Raw genomic sequence first — 25,456 nt, 5'->3', positions numbered from 1 at the left:
GAAACGCAAAAGTTCTCTTCGGGGGCAAAAACGATAATTTTTTAATTTTAAAAATCTTTAATTTCGAAATTAATAAATAAAATATTAATTAATGTAAAGTAAAACCTTAATAAAATTAATTTTAAAATATAAATCAAGTCAATCTCATAAGACTTAAGTCAAAACCCTAATTTAAAGAAATCAAGTCAAACTCATAAAACTTAAGTCAAAATCCTAATTAAAACCATAATCTAAAGAAACCAAGTCAATCTCATAAGACTCAAGTCAAAACCATAATTAAAACCCTAATCTAAAAAGACAAAGTCAATCTCATAAGACTAAAGTCAAAATTCTAAAAGAAATCTAATCAAACACTAACTTTGCCTAAAAAACTCTATAAATAGAGAGCCTCCACAACTTAATTTCGTAGGTCAAAAAAATCCTAGAAAAAGTAAGTCAAAAAACCTCTCTAACCTTCCTAAAACCTTAATTTTAAAGCCTTAACCCCTTACATATCATTCAAACCCTAGTTTTTGTTCACAAACACCCAGAAACTCTCCACAAAAAATTCAGAAATCCATTAAAAAAATTTAGGAAACATTCAAATCTAAGAAGGAGGCACTTCATCTTGGATATCTGAAACGGATCTAGTGACAGAAACGAAGCGAAGAATATCTTACGAAGAATCACTTTACCAGTTCTAAGGGAATGACTTATTGCGATCGTATATGTATATTTTCCTTTTATTTATTTTTATTATTTATTTTATTTATTTATTTTATATTTTTGCTAGCAATGTAATCTTCTTGAGAAATAATAGAGATCGGCTTTTGTCAGACAGGGTTAGTACCTAACACTTTCCACCCCGTAACATGATCCTCGGACTTAGTTTCTTTTTGTAGATTAGTTGTTTTTATCTATCTTAAGTCAATGCTCAGTTCCTAGACTGTAATAACTAGGTAGCGACTCCCAAATCTTGAAAATCAAAAGCGGATCTGCACACCCCGGGAATCGAGGGCGCTTTCAACTGCACGTACCATGATTGGATCATTATTTATCTGGCTCAAGTTGGTTATTGACTGTGACCACTAATTAGTCATCTTCATTTATGCTTGTCAGTTGAACATACGATTTTCAAAATACATCTCTACACTTTTACTAATTATTGTTACATCACATAATTTACTAGTAAAGATAAAATAAAATTTCACAGATTTTAGTTGTGATGCTACTCCCCTATACATCACATACTTCATAAGAGTTTACCATCCCAACTGTATATCTTATGATAGTATGTCACTCCGGAAATAACATGGCAGACTGTCCCTTCAAGCATTTACAGGCTCTTTAATAGATATCAAAATAATTACACATATATATTTTTCTTTTTGAAAACAAAATAAAAATTAACATTACAAGTGTGTGTAATGGATATCCAGTTTCCTACCACGAAAACCGTCAAACATGACAAATAAAATAACAATCGTCTCCTCATTATTTGTACGTAAAAGTAAATAAACATGCAACACCGACTCAAGATAACATAAAATAAATAATAATCGTGGATATCTACTCGCCAACATACACATCTAAATAGAGCCTATACTCTCATTTGTAAAATATAAGGCCCCACTCAAGATGTTTTACATTATGCCCTCAACACTTTAATCAATTTCTTTTTAAATTCAACAAATATTGAATAACTTTGAAAATAAAGCTCACAAGCAATTTTAAATTGTAAAAATTCATTTTTCTTAAAATATATGAGAAAAATGATTTAAAATAGGTTTCTAAGGCAATTTGCATATGTACAAGCCGCCAATGCAAGTTCGGGCAACTAAATTTAAAAATTACAAAATGTTGAATTTTTGTACATGAGGCTATGGGTAGGTTGCTTGAGCTTGAAGTTGGGTCGACTGAACCCAAAAGTTGCTCACTCTTAAGTTCTTTGTAGGATGAATGGTCGATCAACCGATGTGGAAGATGGGTCAACAAACTAAGAGTTGTGCACTTTGTACTTGCTTTCTAGGGTCGACTGAGTAAAATGGATTTCATTGTCTCATTCGATGATTTTGCCCCAAATTCGTCAAACTCTTCAAAAACAAATTTCAAATCGATCCAACAGGAAAATATGTGAAACAAAAAATTATAATCATGAAATTGTAAAAAGAATAATTTCTCCTAAATTTATAACAAAACATATAAAAAAATTTGAAACGAAAACTACATGCATTGAAAACTATGACTATTAGGAAGATCTATAAGTTTCCTACCTTAGATCTATGTTGAGAAATCCTCGAAGAACGTGAAATATTGATTTGGTTCGAAGCTTTCCTCTTGGATGTGATAGAAAATCCTAATTTTTTTTATTTCCCTTGATGATTGCGACGATGATCTATTTCCTCTCCTACGTGAACCCTTAAAGAAATTCTACGTACACGAAAATCTAGTCGAAAGGTATCAAAAAGGCTATGGGTTTTTTCTAAGATTTTATTTTTAGAGGAGAAGAATGTTAAAGATGTGAAAAATCTGAATTTTTTTTCTTAAGTTTGGTATATAAAGAGTCTCAATGAGCTAAGGCTCGTTATTGGATTTGTTTTATTTTTAATTAAAAAGTCTATATCTGGAATTTCATTTTAAATGAACTTATATTCTATTTTTGGTAATTTTTTGATGCTGATTTAATGGTATAATCGAGTTTCCAAAATTCTAACTCAAGAAAAATATTGTCGCTTTTGACACAATTTGACATGAAATTCGAGGATTAGGCAATATTTTAATTCGACCTCTAATTAAAGCATGCTTTCAAGTTAAATGATTTTTTTCGACCCTTTTTAATCTAATGGTGATGTCATTTTCCTTAAAAGTTTGTAAATAAAAGTCCATACTTCAAAATCATAGTAAAAATTTAAAAATTTTAGAATCACAACTTCAATTTCCTAAGATACAAGTTAAAATTCCGGATCATTACAAATGGGGTCCACACTACCCATTTCATTGCCTTTTTTTTTTAACCCTTCAATTTTATTATTTTTTCTCCCCTATCTTTCAATAATACCCCTATAATTTTAGTATATTTCCTTTTTTTACTCTTTATTTTAAATGTTATTATTTTTCTCTTTAACTTCTAACCTAAAGAGGACGCCCACATCATGAGTAAACTTTAGTATATAACTAAAATCTACATAATAAAATACGACGATAGGTCCCACTTTGTTATGGTTTGGGTGGGATAGACATCCCCTCCAACTATAGTGGAGTAGGGTCCACATTAATTCCTCTTCACCTCTTCAACTTTGTTATTTTTCACCTCTTCCCCTCCCCTTTCTTCAATAATATCATCTCTAACTTTATTATATTTCTTCATTTACCCCTATTGGCATGGAAGATGTGTAGTACGGCCGAACTCAAGTGTATAATATATTCTACATAGAGTGACTAGCCTTATTAAGTTAGTAAGGATTCCAGTCTTACTAAAGGTCCCTGGGCTCACCTTGTGGCATCTAAAAAACATGATCTGATGCTTTGGGGTTGTAGAGAACAGACTGTTACGAATGTTGATATATATATATGGGTCCCGTTCAATGGCTAACTTTTTGGCAAAACATTTTTCAAAACATGAGTTAGAAGTTTTGGAATAGGCTGATTTTTTGTGAGGATGATCTCTACGGTGAGGAGATCATCATCACCAAAAATCAGCCCATTCCAAGACTTCTTACCCCATAAAAAATAGTTTACAAAAAATGGACGGTCCACGATTTTACAACTTATAAACATAGGTTAAAAGTTTTGGAATGAGCTGATTTTTGGCGTGGATGATCTCCTCACCGTAGAGATCATCCTCATCAAAAATCAACCCATTCCAAAACTTCTAACTCATGTTTTGAAAAATATTTTGCCAAAAAGTTAGCCATTTAATATATATATATATATATAGGGAAATGTTTAACACCCTAAGCTTTACCCTACACTTTAACAAGCGTGTTTTGTCCTACATGGGTTAGAAGTTTTGGAATAGGCTGATTTTTGGTGAGGATGATCTCTATGATTAGAAGATCATCCTCAACCAAAATCAGCCCATTCCCCATGTTTACAAGTTGAAAAATCGTGGATCGTCCATTTTTTGTAAACTATTTTTGATGGGGTTAGAAGTTTTGGAATGAGCTGAGTTTTGGTGAGGATGATTTCCTCACCATAGAGATCATCCTCACGAAAAATCAGCCCATTCCAAAACTTCTATCTTATGTAGGACAAAACACGTTTGTTAAAGTGTAGGGTAAAACTTAGGGTGGGGAACGGGACCCATGTATATTCCTTTTCTTTCAAAAAATAGTTATTTTTCACTGCTTAATTTCAATTTTAAGTTGGTAGCCGTCCATTTTCAAAATCTTGAATCAAGTTCAAATGAATTTTTCTTTTTCTTTTTTGAATCTAAGCTTTTCGAAGAAATTTAGAGAGTTGTGGTATTGGATTATTGACGTGGTAATTAGGGGTGTCAATGATTCGGTTCCTTTGATATTTAGAACCATAATCTTTATATTTTATCGATTCCGATTCTGATTTTAAAATAAGTGGAATCGGAACCGAAACCATTAAAAATCGTGGGTACCCATCGATTTTGATTCTTAAGAATCGAATTAGAAAAATGATTTCAGAATCATTATAATAAAAAAATCCTTCTAAAAAATAATATATTATTTGTAAAGTATCAACTTAATAAAAATTTGTTCCACTATAATGATGATTTAATGATTTTTATTTTCAAATATTAAAATGTATTTCTTTTACAAGTAATACATTTAAAAATAAATGACTCATCTTAAGTTCAAATATTTAGTTTATATGAAATTTGAAGAACTTTATATCGCATATGCTAATTTTAAAATATAAGATTACCTTGAATCATATATAATGTAAAAATAAATGTTAAAATAAATCGGTTTCGGGTACCCATTGGATAGAACCTAATGATTTCGATTCTTATCAATTCGGTTTTATATTAGACCCGACTTTAATCAGTTCCAATAAAAAGGGAATCGGAACTAGGGTTTTCGATTTCAATTCCGGATAAATGGGTACCCATTGACATCCCTAATGCTAATCCAAAATTAGCTTAGTAAAACTTGAAATCTTACTAAATTGGCAAGGAAAGTGTTTCACATTTACACACGGTTTTATTGGATCCGGACCCCATCATGCTCGAAAATGGCTATTTCGAATTTCGGGTCCGGACCAATTGATTGTCAGGTTTTTCTCTTGGAATCTAACGGTTCAAACTCCATCAACCAAGAAGCTATTTTTTTCCCTATCTAGTCCCAAAATCCCACCGTGTCCGTGTATCCCACGACTAAGCTAACTTGTTTTTCCTTCTCTCTGTCTCTCTCCCTCTATATATATATCTGGTTTTTTTTTGCTCCGAAATTAATCGGATCGATCGAAGGACACGTATACGTATCAAGGATTCAAATCCATCGCATCTGTTAGTGGATTTGTTCTCCATTTGATCGATTCCTTAATCAGTTCTTCAATCGAAGATGAACATATTCAGATTAGCAGGGGACATGACCCATCTGGCAAGTGTTCTTGTCTTACTTCTCAAGATCCACACCATTAAATCGTGCGCTGGTACCTAATCTTCCTCTCTCTTCGTTTTCTGCTCCTTATATTATGGATTCTTGGTTAATCGATTGTTTATCTACATATCATTCAGGATTAAAACAATGGCAGATAATACTTGGTTTGATTTTCCGAAAAATTTACAGTTTTTTCTGGAAATCTTTGAAGTAATTTTATATCAGTAGATGTTTTCCTCTGTAAAGTTCTCTATTTGTCCCAGATCTGTTAATAGAACTGTATCACTCACATAAGAAAAAACCTTGGTTTCTTCTGCTTGTTAGGCAGTGTTGGTTACTTTTTTTCGGTATGGTGGCCTTGGATTAGTTTGTAGTTTAGCAAATAATGTTTTTTTTGTTTTGTTTTTTGGGAGTAAAAATTTGGTGTGTTAGTTTTACTTTGTGTTCATGGTAGGTTAGGATACACAGGAAGCTAATTTTAAGCATTGGATGAGGGAAATAATGCTTTGGAAGAGACATTCATTGCAGGGAAAGAGATCCTAGGTGGTGTTCTAATTACTAATTTTGCCTGAGACAAACTGAAGGTCAATAAAGTAGGTACACTTCAAGCGCTGCTATTGGATCTGGGATTTCAAGCAGGAGAACTAGATACTCCCCCCCTGTGGGGGGAGGGGCATGCTTGAGCTACTGAGCTCCCGGCCTGCTATTCCTTGCTAGAGGAATAGAGTAAGGGCCGCCTAAATTTTTTTTCAAGTCTGAGGCTTACTACTTTAACAAAGGTAACATCATTTGTAGTCAGTGCCTGAAAGCACTATCATTATGGTAGTGTGGTTAGCCTACTGGATAGAGAGTTTAGTCATTAGGCCTACTGAAATCGGGAGTTTAGTACCTAGCCTGTCTCTTGATGGGGCCGAAGGAAGCTTCAAGTGTAATGGTTTTAAGTCTAGTGAATTACTTCTAGTAGACATGTAATGTTAAGTATCTGTATCTCTCCTCATCCTGAGGGTTGCCTTCCAGCTCTGTTTCACCTCCTGGGGGAGTATGGAGAGGCTTTAAATCCTTTCAATTTTCCTGACAGAAAAATTGAAGGTCAATAAAGTAGGTACACTCAAGCGCTGCTCTTGGCTCTGGCATTTCAAGCATGTGAATGAGCTACTCCCCCCTCGGGGGGCAGGCCCACACCCAAGCCACTGAACTCTTGACCCACTATTCCTTAATAGAAGAATAGAGTAAGGGCTGCCTAAAAATAGAAAATTTTCTGTCGTTGAGTGACAAATGAGAAATTCATGGAAAATTACAATCCCCACCGCGTAATAGTGCACCTACACGTCTTCATCGACGTTGTTTTTGGACTAGAAGACCAAGAGCTAACTATCGAGACTTTGGGTTATCCGGACACATACTTCGTGAAATGGTTCATGCATGTTTGTTGCTGTGGGCAACAAGATCAAGTTGGTAAGGATTAAAATATCCTTTCATGTTTCTATTGATCTCTATGATTGATGATAATAAAGGGCCTTGAGCTTATTGGGCAGACCATTGTATATATGGGTGGATGAACCCTCTGGAAGGTATTAAGCAGCTTTGGCAGAACCAGTGGCCGACCATACTCCAAGTATGGGTAAATGGTGTCATTGGGTAATGTTGACACAACCATCTCCTTCATAGGCCAAGATCCTTCTACACCTTTGGTCAAATGGGGACCTTTTATCACCAATTCTCACCGGCCATCTTGTCTTGTCTCAGCTGCACTAGACATGTGACCCTTGGGCTGACCACAGCCTATAATGTTAGACGCAAGGAACAGTCCACGAATGAATTGATTAAAAAATTATAGTGGGTAAAGTGGGGCTGGGTGTAAGATCGATTTGGAAAAGGCGTACAATAGTGTGAATTGGAGTTTTCATAGTTATGTGCCTTCTTGAATGGGGTTTTTGTTCAGAGATGGATTTGGTGGGTTATGAAGTGTGTGTCATTGCCTTTGTTTTCAATTCTTGTTAATGGATCTCCTTGTGGCATTTTTAGAAGTTCTAGATATTTAAGGCAAGGGGACCTGTTGTTTCCTTTCTTATTCATTGTGGTGTTTGAAGTGTTTGGTAGAATATTTTTGAAGGCTGCTAGTAATGGTAATATATTGAGTTCTTTAGTTGGAAGGAGAGTCTCGAATATCTCATCTTCAATTTGTAGATGTTTTGGTGTTCCTAGATGCATATTTGAATCATCTGAGATTCTTGAGTGGAGTTCTTTGTTGTTTTGAAGCAATACCTGCTCGTCTAGTTAATCATTATAAATGTAAGGTTTTTGTGATAGGTAGTGTTTCGGATGTGGAGCTTTTGGTGGCTTGTTTTGGTTGCAAGGTGAGAGTCTACTCGTCTTCCTAATTGGGGCTAACATTAGGCGTGACCTATGATAGCTAGGTGATTTGGGATTAAGTGTTAGAAAAGGTTGGAAGGAAATTAGCTTATAGCAAGAGAGATATCCCTGTAAAGAGGGCAAGGTCACACTTATTAGAAGCAGTTTGGCTAGTATCCCAATATACTTCATGCCCCCCTTCTCAATCCCCCGTAGTGTGGAATTAAGGTTGGATAAGATATTTCACGGCTTCTTGTGACATGTTGTGGAGGGTAAGGAAAAAATTTCATATGGTGAGTTGGAAGTGGATTTGTTAACCAAAAATTAGGGTGACCTGAGATTTTGAAGGTTGAGTCAGATGAACTTATTGCCTTTAGAAGTGTGTTACTGCGGAGAAGTTTGCTATGGAGGCCTATGCTTGGGAAAGTGAAAGTGGACAAGGTTGGGGTCTCATGGGTGTGATGCATGGAAAGGGGTGCTAAAGGTCGAAGCAGTGTTTAGAAGGAAAGTGTGGTTCCTGATTAGAAGAAGGAATAGGGTTAGCTTTTTGGAGGATTGCTGGTGCAGGGAGAATCCCTTGAAGGAGGAGTTTTTGGATTTATATGGTATATCTCAAAAGAAAGGACTGCTGATTTCCTCCATCTTAAGTAGAGCAGGTAATGAAGTCTCGTGGTATTTTGGTTTTAGTAGATCTTTGAATGATTGAGAGATTGATAATATTGTGAGATTGACTAGTAGTATTTATTTGGTTCTGGTTCATGTTGATGGGGATGATTGTGGAATTTAGGTGTGAACTTGTGATGGGTGCCTCTTAGTTAGGGCATTCTATCAGTCGATGGTTTAGTGAAACCGTCTCCCATTTACTAGCTGCATTAATTTGAGGTAAGGTGCCCTCAAAAATCTCATTTTTTTTTTATGATCAGCAGCTATGGGAAAAATTATTTCCGTAGCATGGATCTCTTAATTAAAAGAGGTAGTGTTTGGTCCTAACTTTTGTGTTCTCTATAAAAATTGCAAGAAGTTAGTTGATCACATGCTTATCCATTTCGCGTTAGCCCAGAAGGTTTGGTGGCATTTTCTTTCTCCTTTCAATGTGGTAGATATTTTTGGAGTTTAGGGGTGTGTTCTTTTACGATTTTGTGGGCAAGTTGGAGCGGGATTGTAACATTAGCCTGCCATAGGGTGTTATGGAAGTTCTTTGTAATTTTGTTGGGCTGGTATTCTCAACCGCTGTTCTTTCGTCAATATATCTCTTTTACCTAACCAAAAAGGAAGAAAAAAAGAAGTTTCGGAAGGAATGAAAGAAAATTAGCAATTTTGGAAGTTTTGCATGCATTTTTGGTTTTCTTAAGTGAGTTTTTTTGGGTAACTCACGATCAAGTTTGAAAGTAGGAAGAGGCTGGTTTTTGCTGAATAAATGGGGTGGAAAAAGGTCCCTTCTGCATCTTTGAGATCCATAATAAAGGGTGATGAAGAAAACGCTCGCAATATATCATCATCACTATCATCAATTCCTTATCCCAAAAGTTTGGAGTCAGCTAAACGAATCATGTTTCTCCATTCAATTCTATCTGAAGCTATACCTTCTGTGAATCCAAGTATGTTCCTATTCGCTCTCAAACAATTGGTATAGTTCGCTACACCCCTCACTAAGCATTCATTGCTATAAGCAATTACTCTTTGCTAGGTACACAACAGGCATTGTTCCTTCACTAATCATTTGTTGCCAAACACAACTATACTTTACTAGGCAACTATTACCAATCGTTTGGTGCTGAACGCATCTACTCTTCACTATACACAATGATTCATTGGCCCATTCTCATTTCGGAATGCAATTTCACTTCAGAATCTTGGACTGTCCTCAAGTTAAACTACTCGATATCAACTCGCATCTGCTGAAATTGCATGGCCAAGAACCCTATCATTATTAGGAACCACAAAATCACTCCTAACATCAAGGCATGACTTCACAGAGGACTTATCTTCATTTGTATGGTACCTTTCTTGATCTTGCCCACTAGTTCCTTGAACAAACACCAATCCATGGTTGCAGTATAACCATCCAACCATACCTACCAAAGTAGATATGTTTCTGTGGCCCTCTGGTATCTGGACATCTTGTATCTTCACGTTCAGCAAGCACTTGGTTATCATGACTTCACATCAATATGTCACACATTTCGACAAAGCAACATGTGAACTTGGTTTACATAGCATTGTTGATGAAATGGTACGTGCTCCCCGACTTAAGCTCAAAAGAAAATGAGCGAATTTCACACATAATAATGTTGTTGATCAATAGCTCAAATATGTTTCAGTCTTCTTTATATTGCCTCCTAAATATTAAAAAAATCCAAACGTGGTGTAGTTCACCACTTTCTCTGAACCACAGTATGAGTCTTGGGTTTCTATGAAATCTGAATATAAATCGTTGTGCGCAATGCATAAATGTCGATGCAAATGAGTACCAAAACACCATTGATCACTGTAATTTTGATATCACCAAGTCTCTGGTTGTGTATCAGAAGTTGATACACATACTTCGCCCTGATACAAATTGTACAAGGGTAATATTAATCCTACTAGCAGGTGTCTTCTACCCAACGTGTCCCCCCTGTTCTGTTAACCCCCCCACCACCCCCCACCCCCCCCCCCCCCCCCCCCCCCCCCCCCCCCCCCCCCGCGCTTCTAACTATAAAATAGTTCAATTTCTGGTTTTTTATGACACTTCCACTCCCAACACATTCATGGTGTTTCCTATAATGTATGTCTAGCATAATACTGTCATGGTTGTATAATTTTATAATTTAATATTGGAGGGACCAAGAGGTGCACTTGCCAAGTCAGGCCAACACAAGCTGTACCATTTAAGTACACCTACTTATAATCATGTCATAATGCTCATATGCAACATGCATGCATAGTACTGAAGACTCTGGGACACCTACACCATAACCACACTAGACCAAGCCATCATGCCAATCATTACTCATTGGACATATAACACCTCCCAGATATTGTGGTAGCACACCACGTGAGGACTGACAACTCAGCCTAGGTGCATCGAGTTTTCCAAAGTAAGTCACACCTGATCCATGAATCATGATGATGTGGAATAGCCAATATGTCCATTGGAACCCAATATAGGCATGAGACTTGGCCGCTCCGCCCCTGTCCATGATGGTGTGGAATAGCCAATATGTCCATTGGAACCCAACATAGGCAGGAGACTTGGCCATTTGCCTATGTGTGCAACATGGCCTATGCATACACGAGCCACCTTCTAAGTTCTAAATCTCATTGGTCTTTGTTTTTTTATGTATTATATCTTGTAAATTTATTTTAATTACATTTCCATTTCTCTAGTTGGTATTCTATAGGCCAAAGCAAGCAGTTTTATATGGTTAACATATGCAAAATGTTTGACACCCAACCTTCATTATTTGCAGGCGTTTCTTTGAAGACTCAAGAACTCTATGCTATTGTTTTTGCTAGTCGATACTTGGATATTTTTACCAATTTTCACTCACTATATAATACCATCATGAAGTTGATATTCCTGGGGAGCTCATTCTCTATTGTCTGGTACATGAGACGCCACAAGATCGTCCGTAGATCTTATGATAAAGAACAAGACACCTTCCGCCATTATTTTCTTGTACTTCCATGCCTACTTTTGGCCCTCCTTATTAATGAGAAGTTCACTTTTAGGGAGGTACTTCCATCTCTTTGCTTTGAGTCAATACCTGATACTTTTGGTTACTGTTTTTTGTCATTATCCATTCAGTTTGCATGTCGTCTCTCTGGTCAATCTAAAGCTGCACAGGATTACTCATTCTTACATCTGTCTGCAACAATACTGTGGAACAGGTAATGTGGACATTTTCCTTGTATCTGGAGGCTGTTGCCATAGTTCCCCAGCTGGTGTTATTGCAGAGGACTCGGAATATTGACAACTTGACAGGACAATATGTTTTCCTTCTCGGGTGAACCACTATTCCTAAATTATTCTCTAGTTGACTTTTAAAGCATGTATTGTTACGAAGTCTAAAGTTGCATAATTACCTGAATTACATTATAGACTTTTCATGGTCTTTTCCTCATTTAATGTTTTAGTGACATTTAAAAAAAAAAAATTATCTTCTTTTCATATCACATCATAAGCAATAAAATTGTCATTTCTCTGTTTTTTTTCAAATTATACCTATTTTTTTTTGTTCAAATGGTACATATTAGATCATTGGTTTCTCCTCCTGATATGCTTCCATATTTGGGATGATGCAGATGCTTTCCATAATAATATTATGGGTCTGCACTTAGGTTATCTCCATCTTTCATATACATATATTCTGGATTTGGTCTTCATTTTGCTCTGGCAAGACCATTTCTTCCGTCTGTGTTCACTTAATAAGCATTTCTCCTGCATCACATTGATGTCATAACAATTTCATAGTTTCTTTGCAGCGAGATACATGAAGTTAATACAAATTCAAACTTTAGAATTGGGTTAGAATGATTACTTAAACTTGGCATTTGTGTTTCGTCCTTGAAAGGGGGTCCATTTGCTAACTTGACTTGAATTCAACTAGAAGTGTTCTTTGAAGAGGCCCTTGGCATTTACTTTCACTTCCTGTTAGACTAACGGGGATGCCTTCCAATCTTGAAATAGTTGATCAAATAACATCCTTCACATGTTCGGGGTCTATTCATAAAGGAACTAAAGGGCATATCGTTTATTAAGAAAAATCTTCTTACCCTGTTCTCATAACATTTGTTTATTTGGGGGAAAAAATAAATTCTGAAAGCTAATTTGAGGGCCAAGAAACTATTCTGGTTCTTGTCCATACGAAGAAATCTAAATATATATATTTTCTATAATGATGAAAACACCTTAAATCTTGTTACTAACCCAAAAAACAGATTTCAAACAGTGTTTTGATGTCCTAAATATTAGAAGTCATGTAAAAAAACTAAGGTGACTATTTTTGAGCTTAAAATGACCTTTCTGATATAAAAGATGGCTTCTCAATTTCAGATACTTGGGAAAAATATTATACCTGTTAAAGCCGACTGCCTATCAATCTAAGAGATCTTAAAGTTCCCGATTGTTTTTTACCCAACATGTGTTCATTATGGTTTAGAGTCCCCCTATGGATTTGGATTTTGGATAACCTATTACTTTTGGTTCCTTTACATGATCTGTATCTAAACAATTGTCGGAGTCAACCATGAAACTTTTGACATGAATTGGCAAATCTTATTTCTTGTATGTTTCCCTAAATGCATATTGGAGCCTTTTTGGAACTTAACAAAAATTAAGTGGGCACTTTAAGTCTTCATGTAATTCTGCTTTTGCTGCTTCACACACACACAAAAAAAGAAGATTATCTCTACTATTGTTCCTTTGTTTCTTGCAGTGACACCCCTGACTTTTGGGATAAGCCTTGTTTGGTGATGATGATGATCTCTATTATTATATAAATCAAACTACCTTTTGTTTCTTGTAATTATATGCATTTATTATCTTTAGTCATTGATTTGTTCTGCATTTTTGTCAATTTACACTTATCTAGCTAATCCTCTCAATTTTATAAAAGTTCAAATAGAATTTCTCCATTATATTTATTATTCCTGTCTTGATTCAGTGCATACCGAGCATTGTACATTCTCAACTGGATTTATCGCTTCTTTAGTGAGCCGCACTTTGTCCATTGGATAGGTATATCTCTCTCTCGCTCTCTCTCTCTAATACTTTGTACATGTATGTATTTATGTCTGCATATGTTTTCTCTTTCCTATCCTTGTATTGACCTTTAAATTTCCTTCACACGTTCTTGTTGTTCTGTTGTCACAGTTTGGGTATCAGGGCTTGTTCAGACGCTACTCTATGCTGATTTCTTCTATTATTACTTCCAGAGGTGAGTGGTCGTGTTTTTTCCAGATGGATGTAAAACATCTTCTGATGTTTGCCTGAAAACTGTAAACTCACTCCTCTTTTTTTTTGTGCTTGCAGTTGGAAGAACAACGAGAAGCTTCAGTTACCAGCTTGATGTCACCTTCGACTAATTAATTGCAAGCTAATATATGAATATAAATTGTTATTTACGCACAGTTGCTTAGATTCTCTCTTTTTTTTTTTTCTTGTCTGTACCTCTATTTGGTTCAACATGTTGAATAGGTGGCCATCTTTGTCTTTTTCTTGGAAAGGAGGGTTACACCTAAAATGGCATCATGGAAAAAAAACATTTCGTCTTTAAGATTTGAGCATGGAAAATGTTAAACCTTTTTATTAGTTTTTATTCTTTTCAGGCAACAATATGGACAAACACTCTGAATTATATAATGGTAGATCCAGAACAACAAATTATGTTATAGTTTGGTATACTTTTCTTAGACAAAACCAGTTTTTTTTTTGACAAATTGCTTGGTTTTTCATCAAGTCATACTACATTTCAGCTTGAAAGTAGTAGAGACTTTTGAAAATGGGTTGAAGTTCAAGAGCAGAGGAAATCTGTAAGATCTATATATGAATGTTGCAGCTTTGCATTACCCAGCAACCCTTATTCCTCTTCGATTCTGCATTAAAAGAATTTTAGGGTTCATTTAGAACACTGGTGTCTTATGAACACACTTGAACTTACAAGAGATGTGGTTCAGACAGAACTGAATGGAAGAACAAAATAAACATTCAACTTATCTGATATGGGTTTCTATAACAAGGTAGAGTGGCCTTGATAGTATGCATTATTATGTTAGAGAACTGTGTTCAATGACTACATTCTTTGCCCAATAAAAAAAGGATTGTTTAATTCAACTTAAGAGATTTGACTGGGGAGGGTTTTTTAAGAATCCTTTCATATATGTTGTTCTTTAGAATCCTCTCAATTTCCCTTTTCTATTTTTGGTAAGAGTCAGCGATTCAGAACGGAGTCCCGTTTCCTGATTCTATGGCAAAATACGGTGTATCCGTGGCACTTTTTTTTATATTATTATTGGAGATTAAACATGTTGTGCTGCTTGCCATAGAGAAAAATGGCTTGGTTAAGAGCTTAATGTGTCTTGAGCACCACCAAAATATGCCATGTAGACACCTTTCTTATTCTTTAGGAATGGGACACCGTATTCTATGCACGCATCTTAGTAGACACCGTATTTTCCTATAGGAATGGGATAGCGTATTAGAATTCAGGGAATTAATTGGTCATTTCCTAAATTAATCGGCGATTGAATCGACTTTTATTTTTCCTTCCAATCCACTGAAGTCGTCTTAACCTCTGCCTCCATTTCTTGAAATCCTTATTCCATGATGCACTTATTGTTCAAAAATATTATTATTTTTATATTCCTTTTTTTTTTCTTCCCAAAATTAAATCGAATAATGGCAACTTAGTTACTATGATTTGAACTTAACGCTCACGTTTTAATCCCTCAAATGAAAAGGGCACTCACCTCATCTTTTAGGTAAAGATGAAAAACTACAAGCATGCTACGTTGTCAAATTACCATGAAAGGGAGTGAAATGTGTAGTAAACTAACATGTCTCAGTATCAAACAATGTATTACACGGTTACACCCATCATATACAATATTTTGATCCTTAGTGCTGAGACCCAGATTCAAAATTTGCAAATAAACATTTTTCTCTGTGTCCTTACATTGTATCAAAAAATTTAGCTTAAATTACTTTAAGGACCTTAGTGGAGGGATTTCTTTCTAAATAATACCTAAATTTTTTATGGGACATTTAGTAAACTTAACTTTTCTTTACCGCTTCTTCATTTACTGTCGAATTCACAATTTTTACTGTTGAACTCACTACTAATTACTATGGAACTCAAATGATTTTTATTTACTATTGAGTTCATCACAAGTAAAATCCACCCATTTTCAACTTTCTACTTTTTTTTTTTATATACTAGAATACATGAAAAGATAAACTAAAAACTTGAGATGATGACTTGTTTAGATGATTTCAAATAAAAAAAACCTTTTTTTTTTAATCAATTTTCATAAAATAATTAGAAAAAAAAAGTAAAAAACCTAATTTTTTATATACATTTTCAAAATGTTTGAAAATCCCTCTTAAAAATAATGTCTTCTTCGTTCTTAAGTCCTTTCCAATGGAATGGTGCCTTCAAAACTCGTTTGAGAAGTCAAAAATCAAAATTTTTTTGAGATGAAAACGATAAATTCAAACAATTAAGACATTCAATCGTGAGAAATGTGGGAGATGAGGTCTAGGGACTGTTAAAAGAGAAAAGTTTACTAAATGAACTATTAAGAAACTACCCAAAACTTAGGGATTATTTAGAAAGAAGTCCCTCTGCGAGGTTTCTTTCAGTAATTTTTCCAAATTTTTATTTTAAAAACCTATGCACATGTTTGAGATAAACTTTAAAGTGGCAGAGGTGGTTAAGGCCGTGTGTGGAGTACCCACCTACCTGGATAAAAAGCCACACCCATTTAAAAAAATTCTGAACTTTTTTTTCGAATCCTAACTACATAGGCCTATTTGGATCAAAAAGAAAAAAAGAACTGAAACCACTAAAGAACCAAAAACATATTTCCAGTCAATCCATAATATATTCAAAATAAGAGTACCCTAAATAACATTCAGCCAAACCTAGTTAACAAAATAGTATAACAATCTCGACTTGATCCTCTTTCTTTACAGGAGAGTCTTAATATAGTAACCCAAAACTAGACACTTAACAGGAGTCCTATCCCCCACCTTTGTTTTTTTACCGTTCATAGTTTCCTTGCAACAAGAGACCTTCACAGCAGGTGATGGTCACAGCCTCCTCCAGTCTGGTGCAGCATTGCATCAATTTCATCACCATCCTCCATATCAAGCTACACTCAGTAACATATATGATAAAATATCAGACTAGTCAAATTGCAACCAAAAAAAAAAAAAGGCATCACAAGTAGTAATGTTTGAAATCTAGAGAGATTGACTTGTTAAGGATAAAAATTGAAATTATTTCTTCTAAGACATAATTAAACAATCTGTAACCATTCCAAAACATTCAATGTTCTGTCCAGGTCTTGCCCGAGATATTCCGAGAACTAGGCATAAAAATGTCAAATGTAGTATGATCTACCCAGCCTAATGACTTACTGAGAAATATATAGCATTTGAAAAAATGGTGGTGGTCCATAAGGAAATTTTTTTCCTCAATGGTTCATACTCTTCAAACCATTCAAGAGTGTCCTAGATTAGATTGACTATTGTCTAATTGGAAAAATGGTTGGCATTAGATGACCTAAGAGGATTCAGCTATGCTATTGAAACTATAGAATGATACAAAAGATCTGTAACATTACCAAAAGCATATCCACAAAATAACACTTTTCAGGAAATAGTAGAAAATTTTACTTCATCCGGGGTCTGCTCTCCCCGAAGCCGACGACCATCAAATAAGAATGCAATGGAGTTGAACTCTACTGATTGTCGGTCACAGTAAGCTGTCATGAGTTTCCGCAACTGGGTGCTGCGCTTAATCCTGAAGAATACCTCATTTCCCTCCTACAATAAAAAAATATAAGTAAAACAAAGAAGGGGTGAAGAGAACAGAGGATTTTTCACATGCATGAATTACCACCACACATGATTGAGGATTTGTGAAATAAATATGAAATTCCACCAATAAATTAGTGGCAATATCATCAATAAATGTAAACAAGAGCAAGAAACAGTAAGGACTTTGGTAGGCTTAGTGCTTTAAAGAAAACACACAGTAGCCAGTAAGCTTCAGGTTACCCAAAAAACCAAGCAATAGCAAGTTATCTTGTCAAATGTGGCAAGTTTCAACCAAGTTGACTAGCAATCCGAAATGTTTGACATGTGACAAAACCCCTTGGTTGGGGGTCCCGCTCTTCCACTTCCAAACCACACTTATAAATGCAAAAGGCTCTCAAGCATTGAGACTTTTCAACTGGATACAACTCAATGATTATAATAAATGATACAACTCATTGTTTATCATAAATGGTAGTCAAATACACGAGAAACACAGACAACAGCATACATATATTTAATGTCATAGTTTACGTAACAAAAAATTCAAGAAAAATAGATACAACTCATTAACTATGAGTTGCTGTTATAGGAGTGAAGATGTGTATTTGCTGCAAACTAGCAACCTATGTTGAATGAATATGGGTATGAGCATCAAAGTCTGACATCGATACAGTGTTAGATTTGGGAAACCCTGAAACAGGATTCAGTGTGCATGCACATGAGGTTCCTATAAACCTCTCTTAATGAGGTTTACAAGGCCTAACAGAAGTTTACATATATGAGACACACCATCTTTTCCCATCCAACGTCAGACAAAAAATATTTACAAGAAACGTGAAAAATGGCATAGACGATTTTGAGATAAAAATCTTCATTCACAAAAACAATCAAATAAACATGAAACTCATGTTGACGAGCATCCAACCAATAGGGTCCACAAAAGGAGATCCCATAATCCACTATAACGGGTTCCAATAAGGGGAAAAAACTGATATATCTTATATATATAAGCACTATCAACCAAGAGTCGCACAATTCAGACATTCCTTCCCAACCATCCATTTATTGTCCTTTTCCCATCAATAAAAAAATTCCCTATGCACCTAGGAAAAGAAACTCATTCTAATACCAATAGCAGTATAGCACAATCCAAAATTTATATGCTCCACAGAATCCTAAACATATGATATTGCTAGTTTTGGCCCTAACCTCAGCCTACTTCGGTGGAGGTATGCAAGACTCAGGTTCGTCGCAGAGTGCTGGGGGTTCAATGGGGCCAGGCCCCTAAAAGAAGTTTTTGGTGTCCATACAACTTCTGGAGATATTTTCGGTACTATAAAATACGTTAGAAGCCCTAGGACGCTATATACATTCTGTTCTCTGGAAAACCTAAAATTGTACTGTTTTTGTGACTTCAATAATATATTTTCATTGCCACCTATGGATGTAGGCAATTTTGGCGAACAACGTCAATCCTTGTGTTTGCAGGTGATTTTATTCTCTTTGTTGCTTCATTTATTTCAACAGATATGTCATACCATATGCATATAAATGGTATGATGAGCCATGTACACAGAAAGAACAAGCGAAAATTCAATAAAAAAAGTAGAATGTCTAAGCCAATAATTAAATTCTCAACAAGAACACGTCCCAAGAAGCAGCTTCTTCTAAAATCCCTGGAAACCCAAATTAAAAACAAGAATCGTAACTCTGATCGGTCGTTGAAATTGTTCGTTTGGAAATTTTCCAAAAAGCTAATCATAGGTTCTTCTCTCCATCGGAACAATAGGGCCGTTATGCTCATTACTAAACTTGTTGAAGAGATGAAATATAACCAAGGTATATCTTTTTGATCAGAGGTTGAATCGATCATCAGAAGATGCCCGAGTGGTTAATGGGGACGGACTGTAAATTCGTTGGCAATATGTCTACGCTGGTTCAAATCCAGCTCGGCCCAATAATTCGCCGATCCATTATCAGATAATCTAACTAATTTGTCCTCTATAAACGCCCGCCCAATAAATGTGTATAATAAAAACACATTCATGCATAAAAATGTTCAAATATACAATCTTTCCAATCTATCATAAGTTGGAATTAGAATAAATGATCATTAATCAAATTCAATCAGGAGATCAACTTTAATCCCAATTTTCAAATGCAATATAGAGCCAATTAAGATCAAACCATCAAGTTCACCACTGATTCAACTCCACACCCACACAAATAGAAGCACAAATCAATCCAATACGAACAAATCAAACACAGAAATAACAACAGCAACCATAAATAACACTCATCGAACAAACCATAGATACCCATGAAAGAGAACCAAAAAAAAAAATCCCAAACAGAACCTACAAAGAGAGAGATTCATTACCTGACCCTTAACCTTGAGATTTATGTGAGCCGATTGATCGGTCGGCTTCTTATCTTCCTCTTGAGCAGCAGTTCCTGACATTTTCAGAGCCAAAATTAGGTTTTTTTTTTTTTTCCAAATTTCTCTCTCTCTTTCTAGGGTTTTTCCCGCAAAGAGTTGAAAATAGAAAGAGAGAAGACGAAAGTATTTGTTCTTCTTATTGGAAATACGGAAACCTCTCAGTTTTCTATTGACTTCAGTTAAACTACCATATAATTAATTATATTTCATAGAATTTGGAATCCGGAGAAAGGCAAAAAGACTGACATTCTTGATGCGCTTTCCACCCATTGAAAATTTGTTTCGCGGAACTGAAAGGGACGGCTGTAATTTGTCGTGTATATCATACGGTTTATGATTTTCAACGGTGGAGATCTTGTACTTAAAATCTGGATGGGTTCCTGGAGCTACACCTCAGAATTTTTCCCTGGAGTTGCATTGACTTTGTTTCTCATCTTCAAATTTTGCCACTATTTTGAGTTAAAAATTTATAAATTTATATGTTAAATAGACAGGGGAAGTCCCCAAATGGCTGATTTAAGATATTTAATGAATGTTCAGAATTGATTTCTAGTTCAATAATTTATGAGACAAGAAAACATTGTATTACAGTGAAGAATTCTGGACTGCAGCTTCACGATTTCCCTTTATTTATGGTCCATGTGTAGATTCTTGCTTATCTCCTTTAAGACTCTTTACGTCTTGCTAAGGGCACACGTTACAGTCCAATAAATACAGTTAGGAAATTAGAATCTGGGGTTATTTTGGTAAAAAATAATTCTTTAAGTAATTGCGTCGTTTAGTTTTTTTTTTTTTTTTATATCTTCAATAAAAAATAAAAATAAAAATTCTAATTCTAATTTTTTATAGCTTTTTAAAAAAAAAAAAAAAAAGAGAAAGAAGAAAGGATAATGGGTCTTTTAAAAGCTCAACTCTTAGGACCGATTTGAATTAATTTAGTGCTTTTTGGCTCTAATGGGGAGTGCTCCATCGTAAGTAGAAGCATAGTGCAGTCTTAGGCTACTTTGTAAAAAAGAGCTTTTAATCGAAAGCTAGAAACAAGTTTCCAATTTCCTATTGAAGTTAGAAGCTCATATCGAAACTAATCCAAACATTGGGTTAGTAGTTTTTTTATGGAATTAAAAAATCTTACTGTTTCTCTCTTATATAAAACAAAATTAGGGAGAGTATATGTGCATGTATTGCTAGAGTGAACACTCTTCAGAATCATGGGCTCTTATTGTTGTATTTTTTTATTATTCATTAAAAAATATTTTAATAATGAAAAAAAATATTATTATAAATATAAAGTAGATTTATATCAACAACACTCACTTTACTCCCATTATAATAGTAATATATATGGATATTAATATTTGTTATGATAGTCCTTAATGGGGTTTTTAAATTATTTACTAAGAGACATGGATTATACATGTACTACTAGAGTAAAAATCTCTCAAAATCATGGACTTTTGTCTGTTGCGTATTTGTTATTTATTAAAAAAATTTTAAAAGATAAAAAATATTTATTTATATAATTATAAATATATTATTTCAAATGCATTAATAGATTTCTATCCAAATCTAAGCGTACTTTTGAACTATTAAAAATAGAGTCATGATAATCTGATGCCCCCCTTTGATATATACTCCCCCATCACAAAACTATAAATCATTTGCCTTAGAATATACAAGAATTTTTTTTATGATTTTATGTATCCCGAGGCAATTGATCCACAGCTCTGTGATGGCGTGTAGGGGGGACCCATATGTTAGAGAGGGGTGTCACATTATCGTTATTCTTACAAATATTAATCAATGAAGATTTATGTCAACATCGATAATTTGTTGAGCATAAAAGAGTTAATCTACAATTTCATATAATCTTGAATTAACAAATCGCAGGACATTGCATGTGTTAAGGGCTATCCTAACGTATATATTTTTATGTCCTGCAATGGTTGATTAGGATTCTCTGAAATTTCGAATTAACTTTTTTATCCACGAAAAATTTCTTTGTTGAGCCCTTCTCTCATGATAAAGTACATACAACCCACTTAAAAGAGAGGTAAATGTGTTGTTGAAGTAGTTTACTTTAGGGTAAATTACACTTTGACCCTTATAATTTGGCATAATTTCATTTTAACCCCTAACATTTTGATAATTGCCCTTACCTGTCTTATAGTTATCTAAAGTATTCTCTCACCCCCTTTTGTCAAATTGCAGTCAAGCTAACAGTTAATAAATGAAACACAGGCCTGTGAAAAAATGAGTTCAAAGAATGCTTATGGGGAATATTTTAAATAGAGAATTGCTATTGCCACATCAATTTTTACTAATGCCACACCAACCGTGTGCAATTTTTTTTATTTATATTAGAATTTGTGTGCTTTCTTTAAAATTTATTTTTCTTATAAAAAATAATATAAGATAAGTGGGTTAAATAGTAGAATAACATCTAAATTTACCATGTAATTTACCTACATTTTATTAAAAAAAAAAAAAGTAATTTACGATGTAATGTACCTACATTTATTTATTCTTTGATTTTACTTCCCATTTGTGAGGCCTAGATAAATATTATATCAGATTAATAAATTATACAATCAATTCTTAGGAGGTCTCAAGTTCGACTCTCACTGGTTGCTAATATTTGTGATTACGAACAACTAGGTTAAAAGTCATGTTCAGTAAGCCTTGTTCAGGGAGGAGAGATTATTTAGTGCGCGCAAGCTGACCCTGACACTGACACTCTTCTTTATAATAAATTAAAAAATAATAATAATAATTAAATTTCTATCTTATATTTTCCTCGTGGTACTCAAATACACATATTTATGGGATGTACAAAAATCCTGACTCTTACTTTTTCTAACATTCCTGATTTATTAAAATCTGGTGACTTACAAATTCCATGATTCTAGCCCATGCCATGTCCGGGAGCGTAGGGGGGTGTAAGAAAATCACGACTTTTATTTAAATCCTAATTTTAGATGAGCTCTTTCTGACATTGCTGATCTCATTAAAATCTACTTCGACTTGAAAAATCGAATTGTTCATTTAAAAAACCATAACTTTTGATGAGCTCTTTTTTATTTTTATTTTTATTTTTGACGATGACGATCTCCACATTGAGAACATAATTTCAAAACATTAAAATTGTAAACATATAAAAAGAAGTTTTACCTGACAAAATGATATTTTCAAGCAAAGTTAATTGGGTTGAATGAGTTGTTTTGATGAGTTAGTTCCATTGAGTTCTGGGGTTGAGTCACCTCAAAATCTAAAATCGGCTGAGTTTCTAGTCAATTCTACAAGTTTTAAAACTATGATTAAGAATGACTCGATTAGGATTAGATCTTCTAAATTTTCATTCAAATAAGCCCTATGGAGCAGATTTCGAGAAGAGAATACGAACATAAATATAGGTAAACATTACAAAAGGGATAGGACATATAAAAATTGGCCATTGCATGCGAGTTATTGCGTGCACGTCCTGCTCATGTGTGTGCATTAAGATTTTCTGACGGATTGACCCAAACACAATGGACTACAATCCCACAATGTCTTAAGTTCCCATGTAGGCGTGAGACCAACTCTCTTTCTCATTCACATGCAAACAAGAGGTAGAGTGAATGTCTTTATTAGTTGACCACAATTTTCATTTCTAATCAATGCGGGACTAAAGATTTTAAAGTTGAGTTGTCTTTACCTTTGTTAGAAATTCATGAATTTTTCATTTTTTTCAATGAAAGTATTATTCTTCAGATTATTGAACTATTCTAAATAATTCACGGATTTTAAATTTGAAAAAAATAAAATGCGGTTTTTATGAATTTTTATAAAACTCGGTGGAAAAAAAAATGTTGCAAAGTGTAAACTTGTAAATTGTGACATGTAACATAAGTCTTCTTTGAAGTGGCCATACTTCAAAATTTTGGAGGAATCCACATTTTTAAATGATAAATGTCCCCTTTATCTTAAAAAAAAAAAATGACACAACCCTTTACATCTTTTTGAGATTACATCTTAATTTTTCAAATTGATGATTTGTCCTTTGACTTTGGTCTTTTAAAAAAAAAATTAATGGAACAATAACCCTAATGTCCTCATTATCATCACCATCATTATTACCATCACCATCACTATCATATGGCCGAATTTTTTATTTTTGAATTTTTAAAATGAAATGGATAATACATGCATGAAGCATGTGCCACATATTTGTCATTTATTGATATTTTTGGCCAAATTTTATATCGGATTTTTGCAATCCAAAATCGAATATAACTCAAAATTTTTACGAATCTAATTTTTGCCATAGTTCAAATTACTAAACTCTTTACATACAAAACAAAGTAAAGAATCTTTGACTTTTTTAATAAATACAAAAAAGGAAAAAAAGAAAAAAACATTTTTTGCTTTAGATTCCACAAAAGAGGAAACTTGAATAACTATGAATAAAAGACAATTAATTAGTTAAATTAAGGAATTACAACAACTTAACCACGAATAGAGACTATCGAATACTTCAATGAAAATTTATACAATATTACTTCAAGAAGCATATTCATGTCAAGGTGCACGGTGCACGGTGCACCTTGGGTGGGATAAATCTAACCCTGGCTACGCTTGGGCTAAGATTTATGTTTCATTAATTAGGGCTGTGCTTGTAACTTTGAGCTTGATCGAAATTCGAGTTAGGTTTGGGCAAAATCAAAGTCTCATCCTTGTTGTCAAATGGGTTGAGTTACGTGTCACACATTTTTCCTTTAATGCTCGGGCAGGTTAGGGCAAACAAAATAACATTTTATGTCCAAGTCCTGCCCGGCCTGCACATATTCAGGCCTATTTACATATTGGGTTTGGCCTAACACCCAAACCTAAGTCGGACCTGATCTAAAAAGGTCAAGTTACACTATGTAGGCCAAATCCAATCCACACAGGGCTAGATCAAGAGGATGCGGGTCTTGAGTTCGAATCCCTCATTAGTGGTCACTTCTAGGAATATATCTTAAAAATTACCTAGTGGGTGTAGGGGGGAGGGGATTGCATGTGCTCTGAGGATTAGTCAGATGCTTTGAGAGGCCTAGATACCTTAATTCTAAAAAAGAGACGTAGGTAAAAATTACAGTATATTTATTTATTATTGAATAAATATACTTGTTATTAAGAAACTAACTAGTACACCCACCGTTGCCTAAGATGCCTAGTTTCATTCTCAGTTGTGACCATTTCAAGTTTACAAGAAATTGGACAAACAGGTTTTTGAATGTAAGTTCATGTCATGAACTTGCTATAAATAATATTGCCTCTTTACCATATTTCACCTTATGAGAAAAAAAAAACAAGAATACCTCATACTAACATATAATAATGTAGAGTCGTGATTTTATGACTTGAAAATTTACACTCGATTTGTATGTGATTGACATGGTAAGGGCACAGTACCGTAGATCTTTTTCTTCAGGATACACAAGGAAAAGATCAACGGTTTTGTGCCCTTGCCGCGTCATCTGAGTAATGTAGAAGCTCATGAGCCTATCTCATCCTCTCAAAACCGGTTTGTAAGGTGAGGATTGCCTTAGGTTTATATACATCTCA

The 25,456-nt window shown here is 34.5% G+C and overlaps 2 protein-coding genes across 4 annotated transcripts; one reads left to right on the top strand and one right to left on the bottom strand.

Annotated features, from left to right (window-relative positions):
* The first annotated feature begins 5,315 nt into the window (after positions 1 to 5,315).
* Positions 5,316 to 14,206, top strand: LOC147401959 (ER lumen protein-retaining receptor-like). 2 transcript variants are annotated; one of them, XM_086443456.1, is made up of 6 exons: positions 5,316 to 5,604; positions 11,357 to 11,622; positions 11,778 to 11,893; positions 13,553 to 13,626; positions 13,762 to 13,825; positions 13,921 to 14,206. In XM_086443456.1, the coding sequence occupies exons 1-6, from the start codon at positions 5,514 to 5,516 to the stop codon at positions 13,955 to 13,957; spliced, it is 648 nt and encodes a 215-aa protein (XP_086299582.1). In that variant the 5' UTR covers positions 5,316 to 5,513; the 3' UTR covers positions 13,958 to 14,206. The 2 variants fall into 2 exon arrangements, with proteins under 2 accessions (XP_086299582.1, XP_086299583.1); XM_086443457.1 differs by lacking the exon at positions 5,316 to 5,604 and adding an exon at positions 9,254 to 10,137.
* Positions 14,207 to 16,470: 2,264 nt separating this feature from the next.
* Positions 16,471 to 20,031, bottom strand: LOC147401958 (small ubiquitin-related modifier 1-like). 2 transcript variants are annotated; one of them, XM_086443458.1, is made up of 3 exons: positions 19,811 to 20,031; positions 17,235 to 17,436; positions 16,471 to 16,760 (listed from the first exon to the last, which is right to left on the bottom strand). In XM_086443458.1, exons 1-2 carry the CDS (start codon positions 19,889 to 19,891, stop codon positions 17,263 to 17,265), a joined length of 255 nt encoding a protein of 84 aa, XP_086299584.1. In that variant the 5' UTR covers positions 19,892 to 20,031; the 3' UTR covers positions 16,471 to 16,760; positions 17,235 to 17,262. The 2 variants fall into 2 exon arrangements, with proteins under 2 accessions (XP_086299584.1, XP_086299586.1); XM_086443460.1 differs by having other exon boundaries at positions 17,287 to 17,436; positions 19,811 to 20,021.
* Between the last annotated feature and the right edge of the window lie 5,425 nt (positions 20,032 to 25,456).

The sequence above is a fragment of the Akebia trifoliata genome, chromosome 5 (genome assembly GCF_017979445.1).
Source record: "Akebia trifoliata isolate Shusen 1 chromosome 5, ASM1797944v1, whole genome shotgun sequence".
Classification (NCBI taxonomy): Eukaryota; Viridiplantae; Streptophyta; class Magnoliopsida; order Ranunculales; family Lardizabalaceae; genus Akebia; species Akebia trifoliata.
Note: the sequence above shows the minus strand (reverse complement) of the source record. Positions and strands in the feature narration are given on the sequence as shown.